The sequence below is a fragment of the Oncorhynchus gorbuscha genome, linkage group LG02 (genome assembly GCF_021184085.1).
Source record: "Oncorhynchus gorbuscha isolate QuinsamMale2020 ecotype Even-year linkage group LG02, OgorEven_v1.0, whole genome shotgun sequence".
In the NCBI taxonomy this organism is placed as follows: Eukaryota; Metazoa; Chordata; class Actinopteri; order Salmoniformes; family Salmonidae; genus Oncorhynchus; species Oncorhynchus gorbuscha.
Genome location: NC_060174.1, coordinates 64,231,562 through 64,258,520, shown reverse-complemented (window position 1 = coordinate 64,258,520; position 26,959 = coordinate 64,231,562). Strand labels below are relative to the sequence as shown.

Here is a 26,959-nt window from a genome sequence, read left to right as displayed (position 1 = left end):
GCTGTAGTTTTAAGATTTCCCTTCACTGGAACTAAGGCCCCTAGCCCGAACCATGAAAACAGCCCCAGTCCATTATTCCTCCTCCACCAAACCTTACAGTTGGCATTATGCATTGGGACATGTAGCATTTTCCTGGCATCCGTCAGATTCGTCCGTCCTACTGCCAGATGGTGAAGCGTGATTCACCACACCAGAGAACGCGTTTCCTCTGCTCCAGAGTCCAATGGTGGCGAGCTTTACACCACTCTAGCCGACGTTTGGCATTGCACATGGTAATCTTAGGCTTGTGTGCGGCTGCCCGGCCATGGAAACCAATTTCATGAAGCTCCCAACGAACAGTTCTTGTGCGGACGTTGCATCCAGAGGCAGATTGGAACTCGGTAGTGAGCGTTGCAACCGAGGACAGAGGATTTTTACGTGGTATGCGTTTCAGCATTCAGCGGTCCCGTTCTGTGAGCTTTTGTGTCCTACCAATTCATGTTTGAGCTGTTGTTTCTCCTTGAAGTTTCCACTTCACAATAACAACACTTACAGTTAACTGGGGCAGCTCTAGCAGGGCAAAAATTTGACTAACTGCCTTGTTGGAAAGGTGGCATCCTGTGACGGTGCCACGTTGAAAGTCACTGAGCTCTTCAGTAAGGTCATTCTACTGCCAATGTTTCTCTATGGAGATTGCATGGCGGTGTGCTCGATTGTATACACCTGTCAGAAACGGGTGTGGCTGAAATAACCGAACCCACTGAATCCACGTTTGTGTGTATATAGGGTATATTTCTATGCTTGGTACAGATTTGGTCTGGACCAACCAAATTTGGTATTGTTTGGTGGCAGAGCTCATTTAGAATAAAGCCAGTGTGTAGAATAGTATCCAAACATGCAAAGGAGGATATTACATGTGTTTACCTTTTGTGTGCCTGTTCATAACTAGACATTTATGTATAGTACAGATCAAGGACCCACGATGTCATTCTGTTACTGTCCTTTGGTTACTGGCTGTCCATCCACTTCACTTACCGTAGTTCAATAACCAAAATAGATTGTCTCAAACTCAAGGTGTCATATCATTGCTGACACCACCATTACTTCTGCAGACATCTGAATCTGTGCTGTTCTTTTAATAAATGTGTCTTTGTAACATGTTCTATTCAAATGATTCCTCGTGGATAGAGTTGTATGGTTTGATTAGCTTTGCAATCAATGGTTTTTGTTTGGCATACTTATAAAAGTGAATAATCGGGGCCTCCCGGGCAGTGGTCTAAGGCACTGCATCGCAGTGCTAGCTGTGCCACCAGAGATTCTGGATTCGAGCCCGGGCTTTGTCGCAGCCGGCCACGACCGGGAGGTCTGTGGGGCGATGCACAATTTGCCCAGGGTCATCCGGGTTAGGGAGGGTTTGGCCGGCAGGGATATCGTTGTCTCATCGCGCAATAGCAACTCCTGTGGCGGGCCGGGCGCAGTGCACGCTGAGCAGGTCGCCAGGTGTACAGTGTTTCCTCTGATACATTGGTGCGGCTGGCTTCTGGTTTGGATGTGCGTTGTGTCAAGAAGCAGTGCGGCTAGTTGGGTTGTGTTTCGGAGGACGCATGGCTCTCGACCTTCGCCTCTCCCGAGTCTGTATGGGAGTTGCAGCGATGAGACAAGATTGTAACTTCTACCAATTGGATACCACGAAATTGAGGTGCAAAAAGGGGTAAGAAAAAAAATATTTTAAAAAGTGAATAATCGGAGTCTCTGCATCATTTCGGTACTCGTGGAATTGCTTCTCGTCGTATGCTGTTTATCCATTATGTTGTGAGATTATGTTTACTGTATCGTGATCGTTGCATTTACAATTCTGTGTATATGTTGTTTTGCAAACAGCCTGAAATCTTCTTCACTGTGCTAAGTGAAAGCACATGGTCTAAAGTACTGACCGATGAACAGAGGCAGCATCTCCGTCAATTGTTACCTCAGTTTCCTGACGATAGCACCTCTGAACAGGACCGCACAATCAGCGACCTCTTCAACAACCAGAACTTCTGCTTCGGAAACCCCTTGCACCTTGCACAGAAACGGTTCGGAGGTAACACTCCCCATCTCTCTCAAACTGCTCGTTTTTTGAGTACGTCTCTGCATTATGTGTGACTCTGTGCTCTCCCCAGATGGCCATTTTAATCCAGAAGTGGTCATGTACAGAGAACTGTGTGCCAAGTCCCAGAAAAAACGCCAGCTCTACTCTTTGCAGCAGTACTACCACAAACTCCTCAAACAGATCCTGGTCTCTAGAAAGGTACGGCGGACATCTTCAAGCTTCGGTCTCAAGCACAAGGCGAATGGCCTCCGTCAGTATGTTCATTTTATTTTGGCGGGTTTAGGAACTACTGGAGTTGGCGGTTCGCAGTGGCCCCTGACATCGCGGTAAAGAGAAAGTGCCCCGCCCGGACGCCTGGTGAGATGCAGGAACAGAGGGTCAGAGGAAGAGTCTGCTGGATACTAAGGGAAGTTAGAACGGAGTGTGGAGACCGATACCCGTCATCTGACGATGATGGTGAGCCTGCTTTCATCAGCCTGGATTGAAACGGAATTGCATTTAGCAGCATTGATTAAGTGTCAGAGTTCATGTTTCACTGTTCGCTATGGGTCAATCCCAATCTGAACCAATCATATGACGTCCTTTGTGTTCGCGGGTACAGCCTCTTCGCTGCCAACACCTCGGTCTCCTTCCTCTCCCACACCTACTGTCTTTGTCAGGGTTGTGCCCAGTCTCTCCACCCAGGACATGAAGACCACAGGTCAGTTACACTACACTAGCTGTATAAGAGACTATGTATAGGCTGTGCAGAGAGACCGATTGAAGATTTGGGACGTTTGCTCACACAGCTAAACCAGAGCTGGGGAGAAGGACATGAGAGCCATGCTACGGAGACATAGAGAAAAGAGGAGACGACAACCGGTTAGTTTCTTCTACGCTTTTCCATACACACAAACATTCCAGAAATCTGCCATCCATTTGAATCCTGAAATCAATGTGTGAATGGATATGAGGGACACTCTCATCCTAATATCATCTTGTACAACATCCCCTCGCGTCCTAATCCTCGTCATTCTTATTTGCACAGGATCATCCAGATTTGATGACCTTTGACATCCCCTTGGGCGACTTGAAGTCTAGAGTGGACGTGGGTCGTAAAGGATCCATGATGGGTGAGTACAAACACCAACGCCGTAAACGTCAAGCGAAATGAATCGTACATAGCTGGACTCTATAAGATCCTGTGATCACAGCCAATGTCGAAACAATCTGAACTTGTACCTTCTATTATCTAGCACTGTTTGTCCTGGCTCGGCCCAAGAGGAAGATGAGGAGAAAGAAGATGAGGAGAATTAAAGTGGAGTCCGAGGATCCCTGTCAGGCTCTGATGCCTTCAGAAGCTCCGGCTCTATCACTTGACATCCCAGCTGCTCTTCCTGACACCCCAGTCCCTCCACTGCCCAGTGTCAAGGAAGAGTGAGTTAATGTAGCAAAGATGGCATTTTTACCTGACGAGTTTCTAATTAAATTTGGCATTCTATTGATACGTTAGACCATCTGTGGTCATGCGTTTGATGAAATGAAGCAAAATCCCAGCTTGACTGATATTCCTGTTCTACGGACATTTCTATGCGGTCATGAATTCAATTGCACACTGCACTCCATGCTTTTCACTCTGCGTAGGCCTGCTCTCATGTGCATATTTTAGGGTTAGGGTTAACCATCTACAGGCTGTTGGGGGAGGTGCAGAACAACCCTGTCATGGCGGAGGAGATTGCTGTGACCTTCTTCAACCTGCTGGAGAATATCCTGAGACTAGAGGGGCTCGCCAGCACAGCCATGGTATTCACTCGTGCCTGCCTACACAAGTACATAGCCACACAAAGTTTTTTTTTTGTCAGTGGTTCTCAAACTTTTGACCCTCGAGCCTGAAGAAGAAGTGGTTCAAATCTTGCATTTTGAAAACGTAAGATACAGAAATAAACTACATTTTATACTTGCATTTTTAGCTGAAAGTCGTTCATTTTAGGAGCCAATATCAAGTAGAGATATCATGCCATTTCTCTGGAGTCCAGAGCAAGCAGCTACAGTAGGATACAACCTGCTTGTATGCAGGAGTGGATGAAAAGTATAGCCTTTTTCCTTCCTCACAAATATCATAATTAATTTGCCAGAACATGTTACATCTTCATCCCATAAGTATTGAAGGAAGTGCGATGTTACTGCAGTTTTGAGAAATAGTTTTTGCCAGGCAAAATCCGGGAAAATGTCACTAATCTAGGGATGCGCGCCCAGCAATTCTGATGGCTGGTCATTCGTCAACAGTCAAGACATGCATCTTTTTGGTTCTGCACAAATGAGATGTTTTTGAGACAACAATTTGGTGCAATACCGTAGGCTTATGTTAGTAACCAGATCGAAATGGGTCAGTTTTACACTCACGACTCCCAGTTTGAGAACCACTGGTGTATGTGATGAGCTGAACTCTAACTATGTATTGGAACTGTTGTAAGACTTGGAAAGGATCTAATGATTCATGCATGTCCCCGTGTTAGTTGGCGGAGAAGGTCCGACAGTGGCAGACATCTCCAGCTAGTTCCCTGAACCCCCGGTTCTCCTCGGCCTCCTGCTGGTCAGAGATGGTGCTGCCGGCCCTGCACTTCCTGGCTGGGGAGACTAAAGGTGAGCACGGCAGACTCCCTCTCCTCTGGATCATTTTAAAGCAGTAATGTGTCCCATCGTTGTCTTTCTTTCTGCTCTTCGCTCACCATCTTCCGATCTCTCGTTCAGTTGGTATGATGGCTCTTCCCAGTGGCTTCACCCCTTGTGTTGTGTTCAAGGAAAGCTCACAGCAATGGAAATGGATTGGTAAGATATTTTGTCAGTTAGTTGATTCGTCCAAATTCTGGCACAATGCAAATGAAAACATTTCAGAAGTAGGAGACGTAGAGATTTGTCTCAATCTCCGGTCTTGAAGGTCCAAGTGAGAATGGAGAGAAGGATTTGAGTGCTCTGTGTCAGCTGTGGGTCGACTCCAAGGGCCTGGTTGTGGTCAAGGTATTACAATGACACATTTTCACCTCTCACTCCTCTCTGTCAGGGTGGTCGTTTTCTGTTCCCTGTAATACACTTTGAATAAAATAACAATGTCCTCCACAGGCAGAATGTGACTAACTATCAAATATTACTTCTCCCACCCCTAGAGCGTAAGTTTCCGTGTTACACATGTCACGGATGACCTTCCTCAGAATGACTTGGTGTATGTGTTCATTGACATAGAAGGATTGTATTGTAATACTGACTGCTGTTCTCTCTGGAACTAAGCAGTTGGACAGACTACGTGGTGCGGGCCAGCACTGGAGACGAGAGGCATGTTTTTCAAGTGCAGGTCAGTGTTACGTCTCTACCTTTTTTAAAGTCTTGGATATCAAGTATTAATCTTCTGTATCGAGTATCATTCATAAAGACCACATACATTCTCTGCAATCGTTACGTGTCCATGCTCTTGTTTTGATCATCAGGTTCAACAGCGGTATGACCAGCCACATAAAGCCTTCACCTTCAGAATGCATGGCTTCGAGTCTCAGGTGGGGCCTGTTAAAGGGGTCTTTGACAAGGAGATGTCTCTCAACAAAGCCAGAGAGCACACTCTGCTGCGCTCGGACCGCCCAGCCTATGTCACCATCCTCTCCCTGGGTAAGACTGACCCCTGTCGTCAGTGTGAGATGTTGTCGCGGTAGCTTCAGGTTAGATGTGCGGTATGTGACTGGACTGCTGCTCCTCCTCAGTGCGGGACACAGCAGCCCGGCTGCCCAACGGAGAGGGGACCAGGGCTGAGATCTGTGAGCTGCTCAAGGACTCTCAGTTCCTGGCGCCAGATGTCACCAGTGCTCAGGTTAGAGATTCACTGTTGCTGGGTTATTGTTGTCACTCGTATACACAATGTTTTGACACAGCTGTCCGGTCGGGGTGTTTGTCTGTCTGTGAGTGAGCAAGGCACCTGATGCATGGCTTCCTGCAGGTGAACATGGTTGTGAGTGGGGCTCTGGACAGGCTGCACTATGAGAAGGACCCCTGTGTGAAGTATGACATCGTCCGCAAGCTGTGGAACTACCTGCACCGCGACCGCGGTCAGGAGGAGTTTGGTGAGCAGGACATTCTGCTAATGGAATAGGATAGGAATTGTCACAAATGCTGTAACCTCGTCCCCAGGCTATTGTGCACAGCGCATATACACCTGGGATATCAACCACTCAAAGTTGGCCTTGGTGGGAGTGACCTACGGAGTGAAGTATTTGTTTTCTTTTAATTCTAGCGAATCGCACGACTGCGAGGCGTGGCTCTGTGCTTTTAGCGTGCTAGCGACTGGGTTAAGGCTAGGGTGGATGTGTTGTGGGAGATCTGTTAGTAGATTAAACAAATGCCTATGCGCCGAGAGCTTCTCCCGCCTCTCTGTATTGGCTAACGAAAGGCCACGTTTGACTATTACAACTACTTTAACTACAAGATGTTATTCTTTCCCCGCCCAGAGAAAAATCATCAGGCTCAAGCTGCCGCTGCCAAGGCCAGGAAGACACTGCAGCAGAAACCTAAACTTGCATCCAAGCCTGTGAGTCCCACCGCCTCTACTCTGCTGTGACTACTGTACTGCTGACAAATAGATGGTTCATAGTCTCTCTATTCTTACATACCCTCTCTGGAGACTTGGCATCTTTGAATGTGGAAAGTCTTGGCTTGAACCACTTGTCAATGGAATCCTGGTGGACTAATCAAACTGCTTCTATATAATGAGCTCTGTTGTTGTCTGATATCCACTGAGTGGACAAAACATTAGGAACACATGCTCTTTCCATGACACGGACTGACCAGGTGAAAACTATGATTCCTTTTTGATGTCGGCTGTTAAATCCACTTCAATCAGTGTAGATGAAGGGGAGGAGACGGGTTAAAAAAAGAAGGGAAAAAAATGATGTTTAAGTTTTGAGACATTGATTGTGTATGTGTGCCATTGAGGGTGAATGGGCAAAACAAACTATCTAGGTGCCTTTGAACAGTGTATGTTAGAAGGTGCCAGGCTTCACTGGTTTGTGTCAAGAACTGCAATACTGCTGGGTTTTTCACGCACAACAGTTTCCAGTGCATCTCAAGAATGCTCCACCACCCAAAGGACATCCGGCAAACTTGGCACAACTGTGGGAAGCATTGGGAGTCAACATGGACCAGCATCCCTGTGGAACGCTTTCAACACCTTCTAGAGTCCATGCCCCAACTCAATATTAGGAAGGTGTTTCTAATGCTCTGGACACTCAGTGTATATTATGGTATGTGTGTTGATGGTGACGAACCATCCTGTGTGTTATAAGTCTGGCAGTAAGGAGGGCGGTGGTAAGACCTCTGGAGGCCTGGAAGCTAGTCATATGGGGGGTCCCATGTCCCCAACTCCCAGCACCCGTGGAACCCCCAAATCTCCCCTAGCCCCTGTAGCCACAACCCCCACCAAAGCTGGGATCCCAGATTTAGTCAAGACCGGTCCTGGGTCAGTATAAAACCGCTTCTGTGGATGAAGTCCTATCAGGCTCAATTAAACACATTCAGTAGTTGTATATTCTTGATGTTATGGAAGTACTAATGCCCTGTTCTCTTCGCTCTTAGTGTTCTCTTAGTGTCTCCTCCCCCCATTCCTCAACTGGGGACCCTGTTGTCCAGCAGCCAGTGTGGCCCACAGGTCTCTCAGCCAGCTACCTCCCAGCACTCAGCCAGGGTAGTGGGCCACCAGTCAGGCTCTCCGCCTCGGGTAAGAGTGGTCTCTGCCCAGACAGCAAGAGGACAGCAGGCCATGTTGGTGCACCAGACCCCTCGACAGATCAGAGTGCCAGTCACTGTGGGTGTTAAGGGCATCACACAGGTGAATAACTGACCGATGTCTGTTCAATTATTTGAATATCATTTTGTTTGTTCTTTTCCTGTGGGCTCTGTGTAGTTTCTGTAGAGATAAATCAAATCAAGCCTGAATTGTGCGATGTAGTAAGGAGCTGTAGTTACAGGCCAAGATTCTACATACACTGCTCAAAAAAATAAAGGGAACACTAAAATAACACATCCTAAATCTGAATGAATGAAATATTCCTATTAAATACTTTTTTCTTTACATAGTTGAATGTGCTGACAACAAAATCACACAAAAATTATCAATGGAAATCAAATTTATCAACCCATGGAGGTCTGGATTTGGAGTCACACTCAAAATTAAAGTGGAAAACCACACTACAGGCTGATCCAACTTTGATGTTATGTCCTTAAAACAAGTCAAAATGAGGCTCAGTAGTGTGTGTGGCCTCCACGTGCCTGTATGACCTCCCTACAACGCCTGGGCATGCTCCTGATGAGGTGGCCGATGGTCTCCTGAGGGATCTCCTCTCAGACCTGGACTAAAGCATCCGCCAACTCCTGGACAGTCTGTGGTGCAATGTGGTGTTGGTGGATGGAGCGAGACATGATGTCCCAGATGTGCTCAATTGGATTCCGGTCTGGGGAATGGGCGGGCCAGTCCATAGCATCAATGCCTTCCTCTTGCAGGAACTGCTGACACACTCCAGCCACATGAGGTCTAGCATTGTCTTGCATTAGGAGGAACCCATGGCCAACCGCACCAGCATATGGTCTCACAAGGGGTCTGAGGATCTCATCTCAGTACCTAATGGCAGTCAGGCCACCTCTGCCGAGCACATGGAGGCCCCCCAAAGAAATGCCACCCCACACCATGACTGACCCACCGCCAAACCGGTCATGCTGGAGCATGTTGCAGGCAGCAGAACGTTCTCCACGGCGTCTCCAGACTCTGTCACGTCTGTCACGTGCTCAGTGTGAACCTGCTTTCATCTGTGAAGAGCACAGGGCGCCAGTGGCAAATTTGCCAATCTTGGTGTTCTCTGGCAAATGCCAAACGTCCTGCACGGTGTAAGCACAACCCCCACCTGTGGACATCGGGCCCTCATACCACCCTCATGGAGTCTGTTTCTGGCCGTTTGAGCAGACACATGCACATTTGTGGCCTGCTGGAGGTCATTTTGCAAGGCTCTGGCAGTGCTCCTCCTTGCACAAAAGCGGTGGTAGCGGTCCTCCTGCTAGGTTGTTGCCCTCCTACGGCCTCCTCCACGTCTCCTGATGTACTGGCCTGTCTCCTGGTTGCGCCTCCATGCTTTAGACACTACGCTGACAGACACAGCAAACCTTCTTGCCACAGCTCGCATTGATGTGCCATCCTGGATGAGCTGCACTACCTGAGCCACTTGTGTGGGTTGTAGACTCCGTCTCATGCTACCACTAGAGTGAAAGCACCGCCAGCATTCAAAAGTGACCAAAACATCAGCCAGGAAGCATAGGAACTGAGAAGTGGTCTGTGGTCCCCACCTGCAGAACCACTCCTTTATTGGGGTTGTCTTGCTAAATTCCTATAATTTCCACCTGTTGTCTATTCCATTTGCACAACAGCATGTGAAATTTATTGTCAATCAGTGTTGCTTCCTAAGTGGACAGTTTGATTTCACAGACGTGTGATTGACTTGGAGTTACATTGTGTTGTTTGTTGTTTACGTGTTCCCTTTATTTTTTGAGCAGTGTAGTTTAGTGCAGAAAACATGGTAATTAACTACAATGACCATAATCCATTGCGCGGCCTTTAAACTTGTCCGGTCTGTGCGGAGCAGAGAATAGAATGCGCAATCGAGAGGGATTGAAAGCATTTGCTTCGAGAGCATGAAAGTACTACGTGATTGATAGTTATTCAGCAGTCATAAAAGTATGCCTTATTTACTTTGAAGAACTACCACAGAGATGAGATGACTTGGAATGAAGTAACAAAGTCATCAAATATTAAAGTAATGTGAATAAATTATGGTTAATAAGTGATAAGCAGTAATGGACAGCAGTGGTTTAAAGTACTTAAGTCAAAATACTACTTAAGTAGTTTTTTGGGCTATCTGTACTTTGACAACTTTTACTTCACTACATTTCTAAAGAAAATAATGTACTTTCACATCCCTACATTTTCCTTGACACCCAAAAGTACTAGTTCAATTGTGAATGCTTAGCAGGACAGGAAAATGGCCTAATTCACACACTTATCAAGAGAACATCCTTGGTCATCTCTACTGCCCCCGATCTGTTGCACTCACTAACGCATGCTTCGTTTGTAAATTGAGTGTGCCCCTGGCTATCAGTAAATTAACAAATAAAATGATTCTGGATAATTTTCTTTACGAGGAATTTGACACTTTACTTTTACTTTTGATACTTTTGATATTTAAGACCAAATAAATTTAGTATTTTACTTGGTGACTTTTACTTGAGCAATTTTCTATTAAGGTGTCTTTATTTTTACTAAAGTTTGACAATTGAGTACTTATTCCACCACTGATGGACAGTCTCTACCATCATAGGACTTTTATAAATTGTATAATTCTGAGTTACAGCATTCAACCCACATAGTTCATAGTGCGTTTTAATGTTCCCAAAAATGAATCGATATCGAAAACTGTGATAATTTTTTCAGAATTGAACCAAAACAGAACCGTCCTCACAAAGCACTAATCGCTCAGCACTATTAATCAGACATCGTCTTGAACCACAGATAAGAGACATTTCTTTGCTGTAATGCACCGGTGCATGTAAATGAAGGGTTGTTTCTCCTCTCTTCACACTATTACCGTGAGCAGACCGTGGTGTCATTACCACTCTTTTGGTAGCCCCATCCAGGGGCAGACAGCCAGAGGGCAGATGACCCTGTCGATGTCAGGCCTGACCACTGCTCAGACTGGCTTCCCTGGCAGCCCTGCAAACCACACAGCCTCCCCCGCTGTCCTACAGGGAGTCACCAGCCAGAACATCATCCAACAGGTGAACACGAAAATTGTATATTTTCATAGGAGCCATTTTAAGAAGGGTTTACATGTAAATAAGCTTTCGAAGAGAACATTTTAATCTAGTTTCAATGTAATGTGTTCACGAAAGAGCCTTCTTTTTACATTTAGTTGAAATCATTTTCTGTGTTTCATGCTCACATCATTTCTGTCTCTAAAGGTGGCCATCACAGGCCAGATGGGCGTGAAGGCTCAAGGTGGAGCAGCTATTTCAATACCCGCTACGGATCTCCGCATTCAGGGCAAAGATGTGCTCCGCCTGCCCCCCTACTCCATCACCACAGACTCTAAAGGACAGACGGTGCTGCGGATCACACCTGAAATGATGGCCACCCTCACCAAGTCCCCCGTCACCACCACCAAACTCACCCCCGACATGTTAGGCACCGCCACCACCAAGAGCATATCTGCAACTCTCCATTTGACCCCACCCCAACACTCCTCCCCCTGCAGCCCAGCCTCCTCTCAGGTGGCGTTCTGACGAACAAAGCCTCCGCTGGCACCACCACCCTGCTGAAGGCTGCAGGGGACACTATGCGCCTGATGCCCACCCTGGCGGTCGCTATGGCCGAGCAGAAGTCCAGAACCTTCTCCACCGTCTCCTCATCTGACTCAAGAGTGGCACCCCCATACGAATAATGCCCCGACTCGGGGTCATCCCACAGAAATGGGGTCAAGCCATCACCGTGACAACCACCACCGCTGCGACTGTCCCCAAAGCCACCAGCGGCGTGGCCGTAGCTGAAGGGGTGACGATTGGCCCTTCTGCCTCAGGCTCCCTGACTCTGGGAACAGCCACAGCTACTGTCCGCCAGGTCCCCGTCACCGCCACAGTGGTGTCCACACAACCAGTAAGACCCACAGCTTCATCAACATGACTATTATCTGCCTCTTCTATTTACTGTGGGATTCAGGATGGTTGTATAATAACAGCACTGTAGTTGGGAGGTTTATCGTCAATGGATATGTTTTCATTTCAAGACATTCTTTCTAGCCATGTTCTCTATAGCCCCCCACCACCCCACCCTTTGAAATGGTTTTCCAATGATTCTCCCCGTCTTTGTCTTTATTTCCCCAGAGGAAGCTACCAGCTCGGATCCCAGTGCCTCTGTCTGTCCTCAGCCAACGACTTAAAAGCAAGAGTGGGATGACCACGCCCATACTGAAAGGAAACATCAGTACGAAGTGAGTCGTCATGTTCAGCCTTAATGGTCTGTAACAATATGTGTCAAGTCTTCCCCATGGCAGTAAGCAGCCTGGTATAGACTGACTGGGGAGTCTCTGCCCTGTGCAGTATCAGCAGTCTGGGCAGGAACATCATCCTCACCACCATGCCTGCAGGCACCAAGCTGATAGCTGGGAACAAGCCAGTCAGCTTTGTCACGGAGCACCAGTTACAGCAGCTGCAGCAACAAGGGCAGGCCACTCAGGTCAGTCAGCAGCTTATTCAATACTCACCCAGCACCCAAACAAACTGAATTCAGTTGTAGGAAAAGTAACGTTTAGTATGCAGGAGCATTTCCTGACCTTGTGATGGGGGGGGAAACTCCTGGCCCGAGGCATCGGGTACAGTAGTTGGTAGGACTGGTTGATGTGCCTTGTCTTCCCCAGGTCCGTATCCAGACGGTGCCAGCCCAGCAGCTCTCTGCAGCAGGCTCCCCCAAATCTGTGTCCGTTGCCGTAGTCACCACCGCACTCTCACCCAAACGAACCCCGGACGCGCCACCGCCGGCACAGTGAGACGCAGTCCCAGAGCCTGCTACTGCTCTGTGTGGTGCTACGACCAAGCTATGGCTCCCAAGCAAGTGATGCTTGGGAGCCATATCGCATCTCTGCTCTCTCAATGTTTTGGAGGACACTGATGTCTGGAGAGTTTGCAGCAGATGAACGGAGTAATCCCTGGACAGCGTAAACCATTTGGAGACATTTGGTTTCACCTGACATACAGTGCCTTCTGAAAGTATTCATACCCCTTGACCTATTCCACATTTTGTTGTTACAGCCTGAATTCAAAATGGATGAAATAGATTTGGTTTCTCACCCATCTACACACAATGCCCCGTACTGATAAAGTGAAAACATGTTTTTAGAAATGTTCGCACATTTTATTGAAGACTAAATGCATATCTCATTTGCATAAGTATTCACACCCCTGAGCTGTGAGTCTTTCTGGGTAAGTCTCTAAGAGTGATTACAGCTGTGAGTCTTTCTGGGTAAGTCTCTAAGAGTGATTACAGCTGTGTCTTTCTGGGTAAGTCTCTAAGAGTGATTACAGCTGTGAGTCTTTCTGGGTAAGTCTCTAAGAGTGATTACAGCTGTGAGTCTTTCTGGGTAAGTCTCTAAGAGTGATTACAGCTGTGAGTCTTTCTGGGTAAGTCTCTAAGAGTGATTACAGCTGTGAGTCTTTCTGGGTAAGTCTCTAAGAGTGATTACAGCTGTGAGTCTTTCTGGGTAAGTCTCTAAGAGTGATTACAGCTGTGAGTCTTTCTGGGTAAGTCTCTAAGAGTGATTACAGCTGTGAGTCTTTCTGGGTCTCTAAGAGCTTTGCACATCTGGATTGTGCAACATTCCCCATTATTCACTTCAAAATGATCAGCAACCTCTGTCAAATTGGTTGCTGATCATTGCAAGCCAACCATTTAAGTCTTGCCATAGATTTTCAAGCAGATATAAGTCAACTGTAGTTTGGCCACTCAGGATCATTCACTGTCTTTTTGGTAAGCAACTCCAGTGTAGATTTGGCCTTGTGTTTTCGGTTACTGTCCTGCTGAAAGGTGAATTCTTCTCCCGGTGTCTGGTGGAAAGCAGACTAAAGCAGGTTTTCCTCTAGGATTTTGCCTGTGCTTAACTCCATGCCTTTTATATCCTGAGAAAATGTATGATTACAAGCAGTGGAGGCTGCTGACGGGAGGACGGCTCATAATAATGGCTGGGATGGAGTGCATGGAAGCCACACGTTTGACACAATTACATTTATACCAGTCCATCCATTACTATGAGCCGTCCTCCCCTCAGCAGCCTCTACTGATTACAAGCATACCCATAACACGATGCAGTCATGACTATGCTTGACAATATGGAGAGTGGTACTCGGTAATGTGTTCTTTTGGATTTGTCCCAAACATAACACTTTGCATTCAGGACAAAAAGTGAATTGCTTTGCCACATTTTCTGCAGTATTACTTTAGTTCCTTGTTGCAAACAGCATGCATGTTTTGGAATATTTTTATTCTGTACTGGCTTCCTATTTCACTGTCAATTAGGTGAGTATTGTGGAGTGACTACAATGTTGTTGATCCAGCCTCAGTTTTCTCCTATCACAGCCATTAAACTCTGTTACTGTTTTAAAGTCACAGTTGGTCTCATGGTGAAATCCTGATTCAGAGGGGTTGTGTTAAATGCAGAAGACACATTTCAGTTGAATGCATTCCGTTGTACAACTGACTAGTGTGTGTGTGTGTGTGTGTGTGGTGTGTAGGCCAGTGATGACAAACATCTACATTTAATCCATTTTAAATTCAGGCTGTATGGAAAAAGTAAAGGGGTGTGAATACTTTGAGGGCACTGTATATGTTGTGAAAGGCTAAGAGTTTGCATCACCATGGAATTGATGGAATTGCTTTACTGCAGTAAGTGTCAGGCAAGGTTCGGTCAACAGCTCGCAAATGTCATTATGCACACTAGACTGAACCTACCCTAGTTTCTACTCATGGTAAAAAGACTGGGGGTGGATTTCTTTTTTTCACCTGACCTGTTGATCTATATAAAACATTTCAAGTTGATTTGCTATTCATTCCCATCCACTTTAACGCCTGACTAGTACGATGTCCTATCCAGTAAGCAGATACATTGTTCTAGGTATCTTTAATCTCATGGATGCAGTGATGAAGCCCTCCATAGACTAATCTTATCGTTGCATTTGTGAAAATTCGAGTGAAAAGTTTGTAGTTCCATCTTTTGGGTATGGTATGAAAATATGATCACACAATGTAATCTCTCTCCTATATAATCTTGTTTCATTTGTTTGTGTTACATTTTGATGAATCTGGTAGTAATAAAGTTTTTTTTTTTATGTGGTCATGTAAGTATTTTGTACCTAAAATAATAATTATTTAAAAAAAATTAAACTACACAGTGAATGAAAAAAAATATTTATTGGAAATATATTATCTCTGACAATCATTAGGCATTCTGTTTTCCGGAGGGAAAGAAGCATGTTGCTCTATAGCAGGGCTCTCCAACCTTGTTCCTGTAGAGCTATTGGCCTGTTAAATTCTCCAACCCTAACTTAGCGCACCTGATTTTAATATTTAGCTGGTTGACCAACTGAATTAGGCTAGTTACAACTTGGACTGGTGCGAAAACCTACAGGACTGTAGGTCTCCGTTCTGTATAGCCATAGGCAGGACGAGTATGCAAATGTTTCAACTGGCTTAAAAGGAGAGGAAGCCCCAGCAGGTAACATTGTCGATGTCGGGTGTATTCATTAGTCAGATTCCATTTTCAAAATATTTGGTTTCTCAACAGAAACCATTTTCTCCAAACTGAGTACGTATGGCAACAGAAATAATATTTCTTTATTGGACAAATTCAGGTAGGTCCTATCCCTGTTTCGTTCTGTTTGGTTTTCCATTGCACAACCTAATGAATACACAACAGGTGTTAATGTGTCACAAGAAATGTTGAAATACTCTCACCTCCAGGGAATACTTTTACATCTCACCTATTTTCCTTGGTCTCATTGCAACCTGCTCAGTTTTGAAAATCAGTTATTAGCTTTTATACTTTGAATTACATTACATTTGTCCGGGCTCAGTAAAGCATTTTATTTCAAATGAATTTGGCTTGAATCTTAACTCGACAAGGCATGTCGTTATTTCATTGATAAAATGACACTCAAAATACGCAGTAGCAGGGTTACAAACCTCGACTAACCGGTGCCCCCCCACTGACTCTGTACTGGTACGCCCCTGTATAAAGTCTCGCTATTGTTTTATTGATTCTCTTTTTTTACATCTTATTTGTATTTTCTTTTTTTCCCCCTTTAAGCTGCATTCTTGGGGTTCGTAAGTAAGCATTTCACTGTAAGGTCTACTGTTGTATTTGGCGCATGTGACTAATACAACTTTGATTTGATTTGAAACCAGTTAAAACCAGTTAATCAAATTTCAGACAAACAATTGTGGAGAATCCCGTAACAGTGATCTACTACTGGACACACTTCCGTGCTTCTACACCTGCATTGCTTGCTGTTTGGGGATTTAGGCTGGTTTTCTGTACAGCACTTTGAGATCTCAGCTGATGTACGAAGGGCTATATAAATACATTTGATTTGATTTGATGATGCGTCTGTCTACTCTTCGTCTGACTCCTCTAGCAGAGCCTTTTTGGAGCTAGATGTCTTTCTCATCATGATCTCTATGTCACTTCCTCTTCCTGAACATCGTTGTACACAGCTGTTAGGACCAGAGGAAGAAGAAGCCATGGATTAGAGTTGGCTCATGCAGGCAGTGAATTTACCCAAGCTATGTCAATGGAATGACTTTATTTGATGAAGTTAAACTGACCTATTAAAGAGGCGATATGACAAACGTATATTGATAAAAAGGAAGATGCTCACCACCAGCCCATCCAGTAGTTGATGCCAACGATTAGCAGGGCCAGAGCCAGATGCCAGCAGAAGCACATGGTGATGAACATGGTGTTATCGTGTGCCTGCAGATCCCACTGTATTCCATTTAATGGGTACAGCACGAATCCAATCTGAAAGAGTACCCACTTTGCTCAGTTCCTCTGTGTGAGCGTGATGCGATTGACTCGTTTGAAAATGACAGTGGTTCATTTGGTGGTGGTTACTGTTCTACCTGAAAGAACCAGGAGCCTTGCAGGATGGTCATGCTGGTCCTGAGCAGTTCCAGTACGATGTTATCTCGCATGAACACCTCCAACAGGGTGATGGCCGCCCCACCAAACACCGGCACAAACAGCATGGAGTGGATGTGGGTATCCAGAGGAGGGCGCATGTGCACATGGAAGTAAAACAGGAGCCCTGGAGGGGAATGGAACATCCTGGAATATTGATACAATATGCAGATAACATCTAATCTGTCTAGTGGTCAAAGAGCAAATAAAAACAGACAATTATACTGATGGTAGGAATACCCGCTAATTCAAATCTGCCTCTAGTCTGGTAAGGGATATGTAACAAATGACATTCAAACTTTTGACACTGTACCTTCAATAAAAAAAGCCAGGGAGAGAGCAAGGCGGTCAAGACCAAGTGGGACTGGAAGCGATGACATAGTGAGGACTTTAACAACTCCAGCGATACTGAAGAAGAGGTACATAGTGCTGTGCTGCCAGTTCATCAGCTTCACCCAGGACTGGGTCTCTCTGTTGTACAGGTGGGCATGGGGCCCATCAGGCACAAACTGCTCTGCCATGATGCCTACAGAGTGACAGGACAACATCAGGGTCAAACAGCAAGCCTCTGGCAGAGCATTCAGAGGTTGAGAGATTCCATAGTGTAAGATCTTAGAGAGAGAGCAGTCCAAACAAGTGCATGAGGGAAGACACTCACCCACAAAGGCAAAGAAAACCATGAGTGCCCCCTCGATTAAGTCTATTCTGTTAAAGAACAGGGGCAGTTTTTGTCTTGCTTTAGGCTGATGCCTCCTCCAGCAGTGTCGGAGAGGGTACATCACTGACCAACACAGGCCTAACAGCAGAAAGCAGCTGCCAGGAAGGGCATGTCCCTTGAAGTTGGCCATCCTCCAGTCAACCCTGACAAATGAGAAATGTGAATTATGCATTAAATGTGAAATAAATTATGAGTTATACGTTGTTTTGTGCTAAAAGTAATTACCATGGCAAATAATTGCTTGCGTAACTTTACTGTTTACATGAAACTTTAATAAAAATGTGCTAAAAGGTGTGTGTGGACTAAACAATGTGTCGTGGTAGGTTCCTTGTCAATCATTGGCTTATTGGTGAAATCAGCAATCAGACAATATCTTCTTTAAGTCACACAAGATCAAAATGTCAAACCAGACAGTGGTTACTTCTCTTTATCTAGTTCCGGTCTGACTCAGACCAAGCCTGCAAGCACACTTTCACAACAGCCAGGGCTTAACCACAAAGACCAATATAGATGGCTTGTGCAACGTATAGTGGCAGAGTCTTAGACACATCGCAACAGTATCTGATTATAAGGCCTGCAGCAAAACATATGAATCTTAAAGGTCCCCTTAACCAAAAACGGATAGGGTCTTTGGAACCCACCCCCTACAAATGCAAATGTAAATTATTTTAAAATAGGCCTATTCAGTCATTAGTAATCCAGATTGTAGTATTTGTTCATCTTGTGAGGTCAATTTAGAAGAGGCATTGTGTACAGGTAATTCCTTCCATGCACCCAGGACAAGGCTGGATCACCGCATTTGGGGCCCTGGGGCAAATTTCCTGCAATTCTACACATTTTGCCATTGCTTATGACGTGTTTGAGAAATGGGATCTATCTCCTGGAGGGCCGGATTATCAAATGGGCATGCAGGGCACATGCCCTTTTTTTTAGAGGGGGTTGTGGGCCCCCAGGAGGTCATGGGCCCCGGAGCACTTGCTCTGCATGTCCTTTCGGTAATCTGACCCTCCACAAGATCAAACCATTTGTCTTGCAAATGGGAAAGGCCTATTAATTTGTGCAGCCCCAAAGGAGAGAAGGGTAGAAAGAAACCTGAGATGGATAGTAAAGGATAACAAGGCAAGTCAATTCTGTAGTTTGCACACCAGTTTGTCGTTTCCAGCCATGTCAGATAATTGACGTTGAAAATATGTCATAAAATCTTTTGTTTGTGAGATATTGACAGCGAGTCCGTAAAAAGGCACCTGGTATCATTGTGAATGTACCTTACTAAAAATGGCGTGTTGACTATGTGCTGAGAGGCAGGCTACATTTTGCTACGTTGTCTTTACTTGAAAAGCAAGAGTTTGAAAACTGTCCGTTTGAGTGATGTAGGTGATACCATTGTCCTTTCAGTCATGCTTGCAGTGAATATCGATTTGTTATTTGTTTATTAGACTTTACACGAGGCTAAAGTGCCATCCTTTTTATCTGTTGGTTGTTACTTTCGCTGTAATGTAATGTATAGTATACCTTTGGTTGGTTAAAGCTTACAGTTGTTTCGACAGAGGACATATGAATAAGGTGTGTGTGTGTGTTGACTTTAATATGCACTCCAGGATCTTAAACACAACAAAGTTGTAACATATAGTGCAAATTGGATTCATAACATATCATATGAATTGCAAATAATATTTATAATAATAATAATAATAATTTGCCGGCCGTGACATATTTTACGAAATGGATGATGTAATACAGAAATTGAGGAAGTAGTACACAAAAAGGGGGCCCACTTTTGCCTCGTGAGCACCACTTTCAAAACTACTGGCTGATATAATCAAACGTTTGAGAGTGCATATTTAACATGGAAGAGGAGTGGTCGGTATTTCTACTTGGATTACTATTTGTCATACAAGGTTTTCTCGACTGGTCGACCTCGCATTCGACATTGCGTAGAATATAGTCTTGTTTTCCGTCAATTTGGATTTTCTCATTAGAGTGAAAAACTAGGAAACATTGATTGGAAGTTTAAATGGAGAAATATCTCCTCTTCTGTCCAGTCCTATAAATGTAGCCTTCAGACCTGTTGACATTTGGACCATTGTCGGGACAACGCCATATACTTTGGACCCTTTACTCATCAATCATGAGAGAACAATGGTTTTACTCTGCTATTCATAAGTTACACAACAACCACAAACACACAGAGACAATTTGAAATGTTCATACCGTGTTTGTTGTCACGGCGCAGTTGGCCGACCTCTCCCTCTCAAATCAGTGAATCCTGTTAGTTGAGATGAATATTGAACTAACAGTGGCCCTAGTACCTGTGTCCACACACACACCTGCTCATCTACCTGTAGTGTAAGCATCACGTGACACCGCCCTTGCTTGCTTTGCATGACTTGACTGCGACCAAGGAGCACAGCACCCAGGGTACTATTTGCAAATGGACAACACATGATATGCTTATGTTGACTATCTGTTTGATTGATTCATATATTTTTCTTTGATCGCCTGTAATGCATCAATGGAATGATGTGAGGCACCTGCAGTGTAGGCCTACTTCAATAACACAACACTAGTTTTATATGCAAACAGTTTGATCCTCAATATAATAAAGCTATTTTGTGTTAAAGTTGTCGATTTCATAATAACCAAATTTGGGCTATTATTGGCACTAATGGTGGTGAAACCCTGAAAAGGTTCACAGCACTCTTAGATGTTAGACATTTTACAGTCAAGTATTGCTGAGGTTTTTAGACAGATTTAGGTGCAATTTAAGTTAATGTCTAATCTCTAATTGTCAGGGCAGTGTGCTGAAAGGGAGAGGCTAGTATGTAAGCTAGGTTTGTAGGCCTCGAATGAACTTTGCTCCCATCGTAAAGAACGTTCTATTTCAGTCAATCAGATCAATCCAGATAAATAATTCAAGCACTTACATAAGCAGCTTTTTAAAATACAAAAATTAATCTCACTGATTAGGCCTACCAAAACCAAAATGTTCAAGGGTTCTTTAACTGTGTTAGCATTATTTGTCCTGTCCTACTTATTGCTAATAATGACACAAAACGTAGAGTTATTGTATTTAATCATGTGAATTTGTGAGGATCAGAGTATGGCACAGAAGAATTTCTTCTCCCGAAAAGGGTTCTCAGAGGATGACACTGGTATCACCAGAGGGTCCTCCTTGGCATGAGCCTCACAGAAGGCCATCAGATCAGCTGCTGCTTTGGACACCTGCACATACAACACATGATTAACAAGGACAAAGCTATCAGTGTCACGCCTTGGTCTTAGTATTTTGTGTTTTCGTTAATTATTGGGTCAGGCCAGGGTGTGACATAGGTTTATATTGTTGTGTTTCGTATTGGGGTTTTGTAGGCATTGGGATTGCGGCTGTATTAGGGGTGTGTCTAGTATCGGCTAGGCTGCCTGAGGCGGTTCTCAATCAGAGTCAGGTGATTCTCGTTGTCTCTGATTGGAAACCGTATTTAGGTAGCCGGGGTTTCACTGTGTATTTCGTGGGTGATTGTTCCTGTCTCTGTGTAGTTTCACCAGATAGGCTGTAATTAGGTTTCACATTCCGTTTTGTTGTTTTGCATTTGTATAGTTATTTCATGTATCGCTCTTCCTTCATTAAAGACATGAGTAACCACCACGCTGCATTTCGGTCCGACTCTCTTTCGACAAACGAAGAACGCCGTTACAATCAGATTGGAGAGTGGGAGCCAATGTGCTCTATTTACAATGTGTATTGACAATGGACAGCTTTTTTGGTACCTAAAGAGATCAAAAATAAAACAGAAAAGGATATTGTGCCTAATAACCATTGTGCCTAATAACCATTCCTTGCTCACCATCATTCTTTCGATGTTAACTTCCAGTTTCAGCTGTTCCACTGTCTTGCGGGTATCTGTAATCTTAGCCATGTTATTGGACATCCTGCTTCCTCTCACTGTACCTCAGCCTGGTACAACAGTTTGTAGATCATGTATTATGTTAATGCTTTAAAGAAGAATGATCAGAATTACATTTTTTTAAATCAGTTATACAGGTATTGCCATATACCATGCATCAGACGTAAATGCCAAAGCATGAGATGGAACCATGCCAATGTATAATGGTTTAATTTGCTTGTTATTGCTGCTGCCTGGGTCTAAGCTGGAAGTGTCACAGTGAGGGCCTCAGAGGGAAGAGGTGCAGGGAGAGGCATGCATAGGCAGCGGCATTATGATTCCCTGATAAAATAAAGGTGAAATAAAATAAATTACCCAGGGTGTTTCTGCTAGCACATCACCTGTTTCCCTGTTGCTGTATCTGTAAATAAAATGTGCTGAACACTTGTTATTACCTTGTCATGATAGTCTTACTGTATTTGTGATTATTAAAATTAGTAGCATTAGTTCTCTTACAAATTGCATGTGAATAAAGCAAATAACAGAGGAAATTCCGCAATCACCTCTCTCATCCCTCCATAACCAATTATGTAGCTGGTCATCATGTGGCACAGTGTGGCTCTCAATGACAATTGCCCACTCGGCCCCTTCAGAGGGCAGTTTCTTTCCTCAGCCGTTAATTTGTCCCCAATTTCATAGACAACTGAATGAATTGATGATGAACACTTATAGCCTTGTTTTTTACATGAACATTTACATAACATGTAGGCCTACTACACTTTAATGAACTGTACAACAACACTGTACAACAACACATGTCTCAAACTTTATAGTTTGTTGTCTACATCAGAACACAGACAAATATACACTGGACAAAAACATACAGTGCCTTCAGAAAGTATTCAGTATTTCAGTGGTATATTTGTAATACATTTGCAAAAATGTCTTAAAACCTGTTTTTGCTTTGTCATAATGGGGTATTTTGTGTAGACTGATAAGAAAAACAATTATTTCATCCATTTTAGAATAAGGCTGTAATGTAACAAAATTTGGAAAAAGTCAAGGGGTCTGAATGCTTTCCGAATGCGCTGTAAACACAACACGCAACAAAATGTCTAAGATTTTCCTGAGTTTACAGTCCACATAAGGAAATCAATCAATTGAAAAAAATTAATTAGGCTCTAATCTAGGGATTTCCAATGACTGGGAATACAAATATGCAACTGTTGGTCACAGATACCTTAAAAAAAGGTAAGAGCGTGGATCAGAAAACCAGTCAGTATTGTGTGACCACCATTTGTCTCATGCAGCTCGACACATCTCCTTCACATAGAGTTGATCAGGCTGTTGGTTGTGGTGGCCTGTGGAATGTTGTCCCACTCCTTTTCATTTGCTGTGTGAAGTTGCCGGATATTGGCGGGAACTGGAACAAGTTGCCGTACAGGTTGATCCAGAGCATCCCAAACATGCTCAATGGGTGGCATGTCTGGTAATTGTGCAGGCTATGGAAGAACTGGGAAATTTTCAGCTTCCAGGAATTGTGTACAGATCCTTGCCACATGGGGCCGGGCATTATCATGCTGAAACATGAGGTGATGACGTCGGATGAATGGCACGACAATGGGCCTCAGGATCTCGTCACGTTATCTATGTGCGTTCACACTGCTATCGATAAAATGCAATTGTGTTCAATGTCTATAGGTGCCAAGGCCTGCCCATACCATAACCCCACCGCCACCATGGGGCACTCTGTTCACAACGTTGACATCAGAAAACCGCTCTCCCACACGATGCCATACACACTGTTTGCCATCCGCCCAGTACATTTGAAACCGTGATTCATCTGTGAAGAGAATACTTCTCCAGCATGCCAGTGGCCATTGAAGGTGAGCATTTGCACACTGAAGTTGGTTACAACACCGAACTGCAGTCGGTTCAAGTCCCTGGTGAGGACGACGAGCATCCAGATGAGCTTCCCTGAGACAGATTGTGCAGAAATGTGGAGGTCCTGGGCTGACGTGGTTACACATAGTCTGCGGTTGTGAGGCCAGTTGGACGCACTGCCAAATTCTCTGAAACAACGTTGGAGGTGGCTTATGGTAGATAAATTAACATTCAATTCTCTAACAACAGTTCTGGTAGACATTCCTGCAGTCAGCATGCCAATTGCACGCTCCCTCCAAATTTGAGACATCTGTGGCACTGTGTTGTGTGACAAAACGGCACATTTTAGAATGGCCTTTTATTGTCCCCATCACAAGGTGCACCTGTGTAATGACCATGCTGTCTAATCAGCTTCTTGATATGCCACACCAGTCAGGTGGATGGATTATCTTGGCAAAGGAGAAATGCTCACTAACAGGGATGTAAACAAATGTGTGCCAAACATTTTTGAAATAAGCTTTTTTGAGTATGGAAAATGTCTGGGGTCTTTTATTTCAGCTCATGAAACACGGGACCAATACTTTACATGTTGAGTTTATATTTTTGTTCAGTGTATATCAATATTCTATTTACAACAACATCAACTGTCACTATGGACCAGAACACAATAAATCTAATTTAAGGATTCTAATTAGCCACTTACCGCAAAAACAAGACAGACAGGTTGGTAGGTCCAGGACTCCCGAGTTGAGGTGGGATGGTTGAACAAGGCAATCTCTCTACAAACAAATTGAGAGTTCCAAATGGAGAGAGATTAGTGAGTATGATGGGGAGGAGGGCTTGAATAGGTTCCCTCCTCTCATACAGTAATTACCTCTCGTTCTTCCCCCATGTTGGGCTCAATGCAACGAAAGCAGACGACATAGGGTGTGACGTTCCTCTCTTGACAGTGCCTATCATTTGATTGTCATCAATCAGACTTGTCATTTTAGCTGTTTACTTTAGAAGGAGACTCCTACAATTTTGTTGTAAAAGGTTGTCATTTCATCCCCTAATCATTTTTTCAGGCAAATTTGGGTTATGCTTATTGGGTCTGATTATTTATTATAAACAAAAAATAATCTGTGTTGCTCTTACATTTTCTGTTTAAGACTGTATTTATTTTGTATTGTTGTATTACTGTACTACAGTTCTGTGGAAAAAGTCAGTGATTTGCATGTAACCAAGAGCCTTAGGCAGGAGAGGTGTCATGAGAGATAAGCCTAGTGGTTGTTTTCCACATGCTACCCACAACAAATATTTACCTGAAAGATTACAAGGGGGAGGCTTCGTAACACCGTTGTTGTGCTACACTGTGGCATACTTAAATACTCGTGTAGTACGGAGTGTTATAGTGTCTAATACCATATATTGTGTGGTTAGGGATCCTGATGGTTTAAAATGGAGTGTGACGTGGAGTCTCTGAAGGGGAAGTTACAGTTAGCTTCCAGTAACTCTAAGTACTGTCTGGATTTTCAGTATCTCTAGCAGGGCTTGCAGGGTTGCCAGGCTACAGCAGGGGCTACAGTGCCTGCCTCATAGTTTAATGCCAAGTGCCTCATTTGTGACAATACAGAGGCGGATGCAAGATGCAAGCAACGATGGTTTAATGAATACAATTTATAGCAGCAACAGGACAGACAGACTGTACTCAGACGGAATCCGACCCAGGGACTAGAGCGCATCTTCCGGTGATAGCGTGCTGAGAAATCCAGGGGAGTGTGTCCGGATGGGAAGGAAGGAGCACAGCAGATAATCCACACAAGGGCGGCGAGAGATGAGCACTGACACACGACACAACCTCAGGGAAGTAACAACACAACCTCAGGAAAGTAACAACGATCTGAAAACAAGAAACACTGGTTACAGAACATATAAAGGGAAGATAAGTGGTTCCAGCTGGCGCAGACAATCAGGCCGAGATTGGGAACCACGCCCACACAAACACGGGAGAGAGAGAAAGAGAAAGAGAGAGGGAGGCAGTGGATTCATGAACCCCCCCCCCCCTAGGAACGCCTCTTGGCGTTCCCAGGCGAATTTACCTGTCGATTGAAATCATCGATAAGGGAGTGATCCAGAATGTCCCTAGCAGGTACCCAACTTCTCTCCTCCGGGCCGTAACCCTCCCAGTCCACCAGGTACTGGAATCCGCGTCCCCTCCTTCTAGAGTCCAAAATACGATTGACAGAAAAGGTGGGTTCCCCATCAACAAGTCGTGGCGGCGGGGGAACCGGGACCAGCGGGTTAATGCGTACCTGAAACACAGGTTTTATTTTAGACACATGAAAGGTAGGATGAATTCTCCTATATGCCGGAGGAAGCTTGAGCCGGACCGCCACCGGACTAATGATCCTGGTGACTCTGAACGGGCCGATAAATTTGGGGGCAAGCTTGTTCGAAACGGATCGGAGTGGAATGTTCTTAGTAGAAAGCCACACTCTTTGGCCAACGACGTATACCGGAGGCTTCGACCGGTGGCGATCGGCCTTAGCCTTGGTGCGCGCCCCCACCCAGAGAAGAGTCTCACGGGCTCTGCTCCATGCGTGACGGCACCTCTGGATGAAAGCGTGAGCGGAGGGAACAGTGACCTCGGACTCCATACTGGGAAAGATAGGTGGCTGGTAACCTAAACTACACTCAAACGGAGAGAGACCCGTGGCTGCCACTGGCAATGAATTGTGAGCGTACTCATCCATAGAGAGTTGTTGACTCCAGGAAGAGGGATTCTTAGAAACCAAACATCGCAACACTCTCTCCAAATCTTGGTTGGCCCTCTCCGTTTGACCGTTGCTCTGGGGATGAAACCCTGAAGACAGGCTGACACTCGCTCCAAGTAACCTACAAAACTCTTGCCAAAACTTGGACACAAATTGGGGCCCCCTGTCAGAAACGACGTCCATCGGCAGGCCATGTAAGCGAAAGACGTGATCCACGACAGTTACCGCTGTCTCCTTGGCAGATGGTAATTTAGGCAAGGGAATAAAATGAGCCGCCTTCGAGAACCGGTCCACCACGGTCAAAACAACCGTCTTGCCCTGGGAGGGTGGAAGGCCGGTAACAAAATCTAGCGCGATGTGGGACCAGGGTCTCGAAGGGACCGACAGCGGTTGGAGTAACCCATCTGGGGGTCGATTAGAAGTCTTCCCAGTGGCACAAACCGAGCAAGCCAAGACGAAACTGTGAATGTCACGAGCCATCAGTGGCCACCAAAAGCATCGCTTAACCAAAAAGCTAGTGCGGCTGACTCCTGGATGACACGCTACGTTGGAGCAATGCCCCCACCGAATAACATCGGACCGACACCCCTCCGGCACAAACAACCGATTAGGCGGGCAACCGGGCGGAGGCGTTACCCCTTCTAAGGCCGTTTTGACCCTCGATTCAACCTCCCATGTGAGTGTGGAGACCACTAGGGTCCCGGGTAGGATGCACTCGGGAGTGGATGGGCGTACGGAATGGTCAAAAATGTGAGAAAGGGAATCGGGTTTGACATTCTTGGAACCCGGGCGATACGAGAGAGAGAAGTCAAAACGTCCGAAAAAGAGTGCCCACCGCGCCTGCCTGGAGTTGAGTCGCTTGGCGGTTC

The 26,959-nt window shown here is 45.0% G+C and overlaps 2 protein-coding genes and 1 pseudogene across 2 annotated transcripts; 1 reads left to right on the top strand and 2 right to left on the bottom strand.

Annotated features, from left to right (window-relative positions):
- The first annotated feature begins 1,842 nt into the window (after positions 1 to 1,842).
- On the top strand, positions 1,843 to 12,708 carry LOC123990520 (annotated as a pseudogene).
- Positions 12,709 to 15,064: 2,356 nt separating this feature from the next.
- On the bottom strand, positions 15,065 to 19,914 carry LOC124007060 (transmembrane protein 45B-like). The gene is made up of 6 exons (XM_046317341.1): positions 19,781 to 19,914; positions 17,510 to 17,712; positions 17,165 to 17,377; positions 16,794 to 16,978; positions 16,550 to 16,692; positions 15,065 to 16,385 (listed from the first exon to the last, which is right to left on the bottom strand). The coding sequence occupies exons 2-6, from the start codon at positions 17,697 to 17,699 to the stop codon at positions 16,283 to 16,285; spliced, it is 834 nt and encodes a 277-aa protein (XP_046173297.1). The 5' UTR covers positions 17,700 to 17,712; positions 19,781 to 19,914; the 3' UTR covers positions 15,065 to 16,282.
- Positions 19,915 to 20,648: 734 nt separating this feature from the next.
- LOC123993714 (guanine nucleotide-binding protein G(I)/G(S)/G(O) subunit gamma-8-like) lies at positions 20,649 to 24,134 on the bottom strand. The gene is made up of 3 exons (XM_046296133.1): positions 24,038 to 24,134; positions 21,412 to 21,559; positions 20,649 to 20,791 (listed from the first exon to the last, which is right to left on the bottom strand). The coding sequence occupies exons 2-3, from the start codon at positions 21,493 to 21,495 to the stop codon at positions 20,663 to 20,665; spliced, it is 213 nt and encodes a 70-aa protein (XP_046152089.1). The 5' UTR covers positions 21,496 to 21,559; positions 24,038 to 24,134; the 3' UTR covers positions 20,649 to 20,662.
- Between the last annotated feature and the right edge of the window lie 2,825 nt (positions 24,135 to 26,959).

What these genes read in the sequence shown, in the direction of transcription:
- LOC124007060 (XM_046317341.1), bottom strand. Translation starts at nt 17,699, where the DNA reads ATGGCCAACTTCAAGGGACATGCCCTTCCTGGCAGCTGCTTTCTGCTG. An exon ending in GGTTTTCTTTGCCTTTGTGG is followed by an intron (nt 17,378 to 17,509) that starts GTGAGTGTCTTC and finishes GTCACTCTGTAG; the next exon opens with GCATCATGGCAGAGCAGTTT. An exon ending in AAGGCTCCTGGTTCTTTCAG is followed by an intron (nt 16,693 to 16,793) that starts GTAGAACAGTAA and finishes GTACTCTTTCAG; the next exon opens with ATTGGATTCGTGCTGTACCC.
- LOC123993714 (XM_046296133.1), bottom strand. Translation starts at nt 21,495, where the DNA reads ATGTCCAATAACATGGCTAAGATTACAGATACCCGCAAGACAGTGGAA. An exon ending in TTAACATCGAAAGAATGATG is followed by an intron (nt 20,792 to 21,411) that starts GTGAGCAAGGAA and finishes TTGTATGTGCAG; the next exon opens with GTGTCCAAAGCAGCAGCTGA.